The sequence below is a fragment of the Notothenia rossii genome, assembly GCF_949606895.1.
Source record: "Notothenia rossii genome assembly, chromosome: 8".
Lineage (NCBI taxonomy): Eukaryota > Metazoa > Chordata > Actinopteri > Perciformes > Nototheniidae > Notothenia > Notothenia rossii.
Window position 1 is genome coordinate 8543479 of NC_136906.1, and position 10000 is coordinate 8553478.

Genomic DNA, 10000 nt, shown 5'->3' on the forward strand with positions numbered 1-10000 from the left:
CGCCACACACCGTCTTCTACATAATAACTACTTTTAGTTTTGATAATAAAGTGTATTTTGAGGCTCATACTTTTGTGCTTTCACCTGTCACAAAGTATGTCTACACTGCAGTATCAATAATTCTATTTAAAGGTCCCCTATTATACTGTTTAAAAAAAAAATGTTTTTACTTTTATTGTCATTACACAGTAGGCCTACGAAATGGTTTCTCTGTATTTGACCCATCCTAGTGTTAGGAGCAGTTTTCAATATTGGCTAAGGGTTACACAAGCCAAAACATCGTTATGACATCATAAAGTGGACAAAATCTGATCGCCTCATTTTCAGACAGGTTTTTATAGAAATGGATCAGCACAAAAAGAGAGAGAATATTTTTGTGAGGATCTGCAGTACTTCCTCCTTCTTTTTCCTCCTGTCTGTGTTTGTTTTGTCTGTCTCCCTGGCTGGGCGTGGCTACCTACATTCCGATTCCCGCCGATTGCCACTACTCACCTGCACCTGCTTAAAACCCTGGTTCCCATCCTCAGACTTCGCTAGTTCTTCGTTTAATCTTCAGTGGTAAACTATCGTCCAGGCCTACTAGTGGTTTTTTCCTAGTGACTTTTTGATGCTCCTTGTGAAAGGAAATTATTTCCTAATCCTGTTTGTTTTTCCTGTTCCAGATCCACATACTCCAGCCTCTCTGCCTGCCACATCCAGCCTCCCCTCCTGATCTGCCCAGCTCTACGTCTTCCCTCTACGTGTGCTCAGTCAACTCCTTGTCAGTGTCGTGGACAAAATAAAGCCTTTTTTTTACACTTCAGCACAGTCTCTGTTTTAGTGCTTGCATAGCGGGTTCTCATCTCCAGTCACTTCTCGGGAAACACTTTTGTCCTGAAAAGTTTCAGATTCTCTTTACACAGAGGGGACACATGTTGATGTAGAAAAGCAAAAAAGTGTGGATTTTGCACAATAGGTGATCTGTTAAGCCCCGAGCCTGTTTTTCAGGTCTCAGGCTCGAAAATGATATTCCCAGAACAAATGACCATATCTTCCCTTCTAAAAGGGTTACATTAATAATCTTTTTTCTCAAAGCAATGATACACCTGTGAGTTGGATGTAGAAGTGTCAGAATCAATATAGATGTTTTTATTTTAAAGTAAATTCAGATTGAGTAAGTAAAAAAATGTAAATGATTGTGTCCGTCCAAAAAAAAAAAAAAAACTTATAGTGAAACCTACCCTTGAATGATGGGATGGTAGACTAAAAGCTTTAGGAATCCAAAGTAAAACATATAATAAGTACCCTGTATCAAGATTGATGCAAAACAAGTGAAATGTGACCTTTTTTAGAGAGATTTAGCAAAAAAAAAAACACTTCTGGGGTCATTTGGGTGGATTTTCCATATCTCTGGCTCCCCTTGTTCGATTTTGCTGATTGACATCTCTTTCTAACCGTCAGAGCCAATGGAATCGAGGGGAACTCCCACATACTCCTTATTTGGTAATGTGTGTGTGTGAGACTGCCGCATAGCCAAGACCGGAAGCTGCGATAACTCTGGTGGCTACCATTAGCAGCTAACTTTTATTCTCCGATTTTTACATTAAAATGGAATTATGGATTATGAATAAAACAAATTATTACCCAGAAACATTATCAACCTATGGATTAACCGATTCAGCTGCGTTTTTTCTCGTTTTAATGCCATTGAAGAAGTCTTTTGATCAGATTGACAGCTACGGTGAGAGGATCTCCCCTAAAAGCTACGTAAAGGTACGTATTGTGATGTCTGAGTTTGCTTCCCCTGTCGCGAGTTCGGATCACTTAGTGATGATATATATACCTAAATAATCTGTGGAACCTCAGCTTTAATCGGATATCTTGTATGTGCAGCTACGATAAGTAATAAGGGTATCTTTTATCTTGAGTTCTTTGCTAAAGTACGTTTTTTGCTCAGGGGTCATTTAGATGCTTCTTATGAGACTTGTGTTTTGTTTTGGTAAAAATGGTTTGTATCCTCAGTTAGGTGAAATTATTCCCGTTTATCTGGTATAACACATTAATAGGTTCTTAAATATTAAGATGCCCTGAGACACAGTGTAGTGAAAAAAAAAGGACCCGCCGAGGGGGTCCTTGGGGCTTAACAGGTTAAGTTAAAGATCTGAGTACTTCTTCTACCTCTGACCAAAAGCACGCAGAGGTTTGTGTGAACGTTTTTCCGTATTTCTGTTGGCCTTACAATGTCCTTATCCTATTCCCATCCTCTTACAAATATCCCTTTTCCCCCTCCCTCTGCTCTCCATCTCAGTCCTTAATTCCTTCCCCCCGCCTCCCTTTTTCTTCCTTCCCTCCTTCCTCCCTGCAGCCACCTGGGTGATCATTTTTGTTCCCTATGCCTGTTTAAATCCCACTTCCTCCTCTCTATTACCAGGTGATCATTTAGATCCCCGCCGTGGTCAAACACTCCCCGGAGATTCACCTGAAACAGAGGCCATGCTCAGCTCATCCATCATTCCCAGCCCAGCACCCCTCTCCCTGCTTCATTCATGCACATTCTGCTCTCTCTTCATTCATGCTCTACCTTCCCCCTTCCTTCCTTCCTTCCTTCGCTCCTCATTTCCTGGCCTTCTCCTGCTCATTTATCACAGTGGGATGTGCACACCTGCACCAACACAATAACACATTCCCTGCATGAAAGAAATCCCAACTCGATCGCACAAACTGAAGAAAAAAACCCTGTGAATTGCAGGTATGTTGCTCCGTGGAAAGATAGGACTTGCATTAAAAAACACTCAGAAAAGAATACGATGATTAATTATTGATACTATGAGAATGCTATGTGTCATTTGATGTTTGTGCATTATGATCTCTTCCTTCTTTCTTTCTTTACTCTACCGTGGAAACGCACAGAGAGCATTTAAGCCGAAAAAGCTTGTCAATGCTTTGTTTTGCGCACATGGCATCACAAATAATTCAGTTTCATTTAATGTCATAATTCGGTCACAGATCTCAATCGAGGTAGGCAGGTAAGGCCATTTCAAACAAGCCACACCCCTGGTCATGGTAGCAAACGCTATTGTATTTGTTGTACTGGAAATAAACTTTAAGCCAGCCAATACGAGCGCTAGCTAATAGAGTGCCACAGTGACACGTCCTAAAACCAGGAAGTAAGCTTCTTTCTAATCATAAATCTATCGATCATAAATCTATCGATTCGATTTATGATTCGAAAATGATAAAAGTAGGGTAGACATGTGGAGTTTAATCGGCTGAACAAAACGTGATCCGTCTCTTCAATGTGTGTCAACCACAGACCTTATTTCGAGCTATTTTCCAAAATCCTATGGAGAAATTGCATTGGTTTTTGTTGTAAAATGCAAATTTACATCCGGGTTTTAGGACGTGTCACTTAGGGGCACTCTATAGGAGCGCGAGTGTTTCATAGTGATGTCACTATTTTCCGGTAGTAAACAAAGAAGTCCAAAGGGGGAGTAGAAACTCCCTCTGGAGATTTACATGCACAACAACCTATAGAACACACTACAGGAAAGGGGAGACCCCAGAAAGCACAATAGGGTCCCTTTAAGTCTACTGCATTGCATTCGCACCAGCTGAATGTCCTGCCTTTATCCGATTACTATCCTGATAAAGATCACATTCTAACATGTAAATATAAGGTATATAAACCAGAAGCCTGATTTCTATACAGAAAATACTCATACTATTCTTAAGTCACCTTCAGCTCATGCATGAATGATGTTGGGTGCGATTTTCTTTGATAATATAAGATGATTCTAGAGGCTTTCTTCCTTTTTGCCCCATATTGTCTGGAAAAGAAAGTGTGTCGCTGTAAAATGTGCCGCATCCTTTATGTTCACAGTTCATATGCATGACTGCTCCATACATGTACTGTAAGAACACTGCATACATGATGTTTTTCTACCCCCCTCCATCTCTCGTTCACTCACTCTCTGATGTCGGGCGGACTACAAGCCACATGTACACGAGTCAGAGACATCCATTTCCTGTCATTTTATGAGGCATTTATGAATTATAAAACCGTGACAACCACGGACCCGGAATGAGTGAAGATGGGCAGAATGAGAAGAAGACAAGAGAACATTTTCACTTAAAATTGTGTTATTGAGTGTGTGTGTGTGTGTGTGTGTGTGTGTGTGTGTGTGTGTGTGTGTGTGTGTGCGTGTGTGTGTGTGTGTGTGTGTGTGTGTGTGTGTGTGTGTGTGTGTGTGTGTGTGTGTGTGTGTGTGTGCATGAACGAGTGTGTTTGCATCTTCATGTTTGCCTGACGGTTGCATGTGAGCCTGTGCTCGTGTGCATGCACTGACATTGCGCTGACATTGTGTTAACTCGCCGTACTGCTCCCACAGCTGTGCTTGTTAGGTGGCTTGGGAATATCAGAGAATTTGTCTATTTATTCATTCAATTACAAGAGTGTGTGTATGTGTGGGTGTGTGTTCAATACAGCCTTATACCTGCGCCATCTGGCCCTGTAATAGCCTTCTCTGCCCCCCAGAATGAGATGGCTATGACTGGCTGCATCACACACACACACACACACACACACACACACACACACACACACACACACACACACACACACACACACACACACACACACACACACACACGTGCACACACACACACACACACACACGTGCACAATGGATGCACATGCCTGCCTCTACTTGAGGCAATGCATATTTTACAGGGTAATTGAAAAAGTTTACTTGTGCAGGATGAAAGTCAAATTATTTACAGCTTATTATGTATTAAGTCCAAATCTACAACTACATTTTCGATTACTTTTGACCCTACTCAGGCGATAGGACACTAAGAGTCAGTCTTTAAAGAAATAACCTAATATTTGTTGTCTTAAAGGAGCTGGATGCAAGGGTTGATATCGACTTCATCTTGACAATTATTTCATTATCGATTTATCTGAGTGTTTTTTAGATTGATCAGTTACTTTTTGGTCTCTAAAATGTCATAACATATTTTAAAATGTCCATCCTAGGTGCCTATAAATGTCTTGTGTTGTCAGTCAAAACCCCAAAGATATTGTAATAAATATAGTATAAATAAAAACAGATAAAATCAGGAAATCTACATATTTAATGGGCTTAATATAGCAATTTCTTACATTATAGCATGAAGAATTACTAAAAGACTTGATTATTAAATAAGTTGATCTGTGCAGCTATAAAGTATAGTAACTTGTAAAGGATATTCTTTGGAACATATGCACTGAATCCAAATCATTTCATTATCCTGGAAACAAGTCCAAATCATTTATTTTAGATTGTTGGTTGCCTAAGATGGTAGCCTTGTTTTTACAGTGTCAGCAGCCACTAAAATAGTATGTTTTAACAACGACCTAGCAAAGTATACTGTGAGTAACAAAAGCAACACGTTTAGTAAAAGTAGTAGCAAAAGAAGTTAAAGAAGAAAATGTTACCAAGCCGTATCACATCTTAGAGTTCATATACAGTATGTGCCAGGTGTCAAAAAATACAATCTAAAAAGCCTTTGTGTCGACCCCTGTTTTAAAAAATGTTTTTGTAGGTTTTCTTGAATCTCTTTGATGCCTGCAAATCAACTTTCTTTTACGGAGAAAACACACTTTTAAATGGTATTATAGCATCTGTGCTTCATTGGAGATTCAACATGGAAAGCATCAGAAGGGGTGGAAAGATGGACAGAGGACGACACGCAGCCAAGGTCAGGCACAGTCTCAAATCTATAATAATATACACACTCCCTCTCTCTCTCACACACACACACATACATGCATACTGGTTGTTATTTGCATTGGGGACCAATATTTTGAACATCACTTACGGGGACTACCCTTTCGGAGGAAATTAGGCAAACTTGTCATTGCTTAGTTAAAGGTGGGGTAGGTCATTTTGGAGAAACCAGCTCGAGTGCGCTAGAATTAGAAAATACACAACCGGAAGAAATCTGCTACTTCCTTACAGAGCCCCTCCTCCAACACACACGAACGCGCACATGACCAATGAGGGCACTAGATAAGTTTGTGCACAGATGGAAGGCCGACAGGCAGGTAGGCCATCAAGTTATTTTAGCCGGCTCACATGATTGGTCTTGCTTTTTACAGTACTACGGCTTCCACAGATGACATTTTTATAATGGATTTGTTGTCAAAGCACTTAAGATATTCATTGCTATCGGGATGTTAAGAGCATTCCATGGAATATAACAAAAAGTGTATCTCGAGCCGGTTTCTCAAACTTACATACCCCACCTTTAACTTATGCACATGTTTAAAAAGAACTCGAAAATGATGAGGCAATCTTTTCCCATGCTTAATGCGAACGCAGGATGTATAAACACACAGGCACACACATCGATGTTGCAACCTCAAACTCATTACAATAGAGATGCACCACCGAGATGCCCCACAAACAACACGTTCATTTTCCTCCTTATTATAGTGTATAGGGCACTCTGTATTCTCACAAGATTAGCTCTCTCATTGACTTTGTCCAAGCTTAGAGACTCATAAACATGCTGTAATAAAGTATGCTCTAACTGCATACCAATTAAAGGAAACTGGAATGAAAGGGCCACTTTACCTCTTTAAATTGATCTAATCTATCATGTCTTATTTGTCTATCTGCTACAATTATCTCTGCCCCGTCTACCCTTATCTACGTCTAGGTTTAGGTTTTGATTATTAAGATCACCGGATAGCCACAAGCCTTGAGGATCGGAAATCAGATGGCTCCATGAACCAAAAAGCCGATTCAATACTGTAGTCAGGGTACATGCAGCTAGAGACAAGGGTATACAGCCAAGTGGTACTGGAGTGGCTGGAAAATGTGTGATTTATCGGGGTAGTTTGGGGGGTTTTATGATCTTACTTATATGATTGAATGATGCAAAATAAGGACATAAACTGAACAAGAAGTGCCGGAGGCGATCTGGAAACTCAAACAGTGGAGCTTTTACTGAACTCACTGTGGAAATGACACTAATTGAATTCTGATTGGCAGCAATAACCATGAAGTTGCCACTAACGTTGAAGCTGCAAAGGTGTTAGACTACTTCTGATGAATGGATGTGACCATGGGCCGTTATGGGGGGGTGGGGGGCAACAGGGGCCTTTGCCCAAATAAAACTGAGCTTGGACTCTCCTAATGGCTCCCCTTCAAATGACGAGTGATAACACCATTTGTGATAGCGTTGCATCAAAGACTGTGACATGACCCAAAGTCAACAAGGATGTGTTTTGTCATGAAATAACATCTAACTAAGACACAACTTCTGTAAATTAAACAAATAACAATAGTGTTTTGTTTTTCTTTTGCTCTATGACTGTATAATGGACCCAAATGTATAAATCTTGAAGACCGTCTTTTTTTTTTTGTTCCACATTTAATGGGCCCCCTCTAATTAATAACTGGCCCCAGCACAGCCCTCAGTAACAGTACTGCTATTGGAAGTGAGTGTTGGACTTTAAAGAAATTGCAATGATGCAACAGAAGCAAGCAACAACCATGACACCTGTGTGATGAACGTGGAACTGTTATGCCTTATAATAGCAACTAAAGTATAGTATCAAACAGAAACCACATTGTCAAAAGTCAATGAAAATGACCCAACTTCCTTCCTAAATAAAATGGATCTCAGACATTCCACAGCACATTATGCTCACTATTCTAAATGGTCACTGTGCATGTTGCTCTGCCTTTTCATGGTTTCTTCTGATGAGATTTACGACTCAAATCAGTGTGTATGTTGGGTGTGTTCGACAGGTCTTTCAACTCTAACGATTGCCAGATCCTATAAGCACCAACCTGTTCGACGCCGCGCTGCCTAAATCTGTATTTTGTGTCTCCTAACAACAAGACAACAAGATGGCTTCAAAAGGACAAATTCCTTCCAACACAGTGTGCAAGATTCCCGGCAACAGTGTGCAGGGACTTGTTGGTGGTGCAGCAGCTGACCGGCTAATAACACTGCCAGCTGTTTGTCCCTGTCGGCACTTTATGTACCTTCAGCTATGCAGTGTGATGGCAACAAGCGCAGATCAATAAATATGGTATTGTGTTTTATCATGTTGCAGAGGAAAGGATGTGAGGGGAAACTCGGGGAAGAGACAGCTTCTTAAGAACTGGGGGATTATGGGATGCTGTCAAGCACACGTACACCGAGGGGAGACAGGAGTTGTGTGTGTGTGGAGATGCAGGGACAGAGAAATTAGAGCACACACATGACAGAAAGGAACATAAAGCTACACAAAAACAGAGAGAGAAAGAGAGGGAAACATGCACGCACACACACATGTTCCTCTGGGGGTGCCAGTAGGAGAGACAGGATGTGTGTGTGTGTGGAGATGCAGGGACAGAGCAATTGCAACACACACATAGGAAAAGACAGAAAGAGAAGGACACAATCACACACACACGCACACACACACTCACACCCAACCACCCACCCCCCCCACACAAACACACACACACACCCACCCACCCACCCACACACACACACACACACACACACACACACACACACACACACACACACACACACACACACACACACACACACACACACACACACACACACACACACACACACACACACACACACACACACACACACACACACACACACACACACACACACACACACACACACACACACACACACACACACACACACACACACACACACACACACACAGTCAGACTGATCACGTACCTTCCAGACAGCAGGTTCGCCAGAGGCCGGAGTGCGTCATCACCTCCTCGTTCTTGCGGCTCGTGTCGTTGTCGTTGGTGCTCTTCGTGCGGCAGACCCCGCGCGAGTACAGCCAGTAGTCTGTACCGACGGCGATGGTCATGAGGCTGAAGGCGGCGAACGCGCCCACCGTCGTCACGAGCATCTGGACGCCGCGGTCACACATCAGCATCTTCATATAGGCGGTTCCTGTTTGTCTTAATCTAAATGTCTTCCTCTCTTTCCCCCCCTTATTATTTCCTTAATATCCCGCGAGATTTGGAGAGTCCGAGTGAGGGGGTTCAACAGACAGTCATTTTGGAAGATAAAATACACATATGTGAATTAAAAGGGGCGAAAAGGGAATTAATTTGCTGCCTGGTGTGTTGAGTTGGGAAGGTGGGAGGGCGGCACGTCACTTTCTCGCGCATCAAAAACCGGTTTTACCATCCACCACCCTCACACACACATAAACACACACACACCGGAGGTTTAGCGACCACCGGTTGTCCCCGACTACCCAACACTTGTCTCACTCAGTCAGAGTGGAGGGAAACAGCGATACCACATTCTGCCTCTCCTTCCCTCCTTCCGTGCGTTAAATACGCGTATCCAGCAGTAACCCGAGATATCTTCTTCTTCTTTTCCTCGTCTATCTCTCTTCTTCTTCTCTCTTCTTTAACTTCTTCCTTTCCTAAACCAGCTCCCTTATTAACAGCACAGCTCTGCGTGGGGGGACTCCATCTTTAAAAACAACAACAAAAAGGGGGGTTAGTTTGTTTTATATTGACTGATGTAACCGCACCAGTCAAAGGGGGGAGGGTTTCTGTTTCTATACTAAAACATCAGTGCTGAGGCGGCTCGCCCCTCACTCACTCACCGCTGGATGTGTTGACCGGTGAAGGATGTCCTCCTTCGACAATCTCTGTTGCAGCAGCGCCAAAATATAAGGCGGTACAGTGGTTATTCTCTGTTTCCTGCTGTATTACTGAATGAATGGACCGATGAATAAAGCCCATACGTCAGCTATGAAGAGAGCGCGGACGTTGACCGAGATCCGTCGTGTGTTTTCCTCTCCAGCTGTTGACTCACTGACATGTTTTTTCTTCTTCTTCTTCCTCGATGTCCACAGTAATAGGCTTACAGGAGCTCGTCCAAGCACGCAGACTCTAATATAAATTCAGTTTGTTCCCTCCCTTTCATTATCTGCAGTGGAGAGACACGCAATACGGGTATTTAACATAGGCACCAAAAT

General features: G+C 42.3%; 1 protein-coding gene across 1 annotated transcript in view; it reads right to left on the reverse strand.

Annotated features, from left to right (window-relative positions):
• The window catches only part of cacng3b (calcium channel, voltage-dependent, gamma subunit 3b), a 32004-nt gene that overhangs the window by 21771 nt on the left and 233 nt on the right, over positions 1 to 10000 (reverse strand). Inside the window, exons 1-2 of the mRNA XM_079645750.1 lie at positions 9626 to 10000; positions 8728 to 9489 (exon numbers count right to left, since the gene is read on the reverse strand). The exon at positions 9626 to 10000 is cut by the window's right edge and continues 233 nt beyond it. Of these exons, the coding sequence (XP_079501876.1) occupies positions 8728 to 8944 (217 nt within the window). The 5' untranslated portion in view covers positions 8945 to 9489; positions 9626 to 10000. The remainder of the gene's footprint in view (positions 1 to 8727; positions 9490 to 9625) is intronic.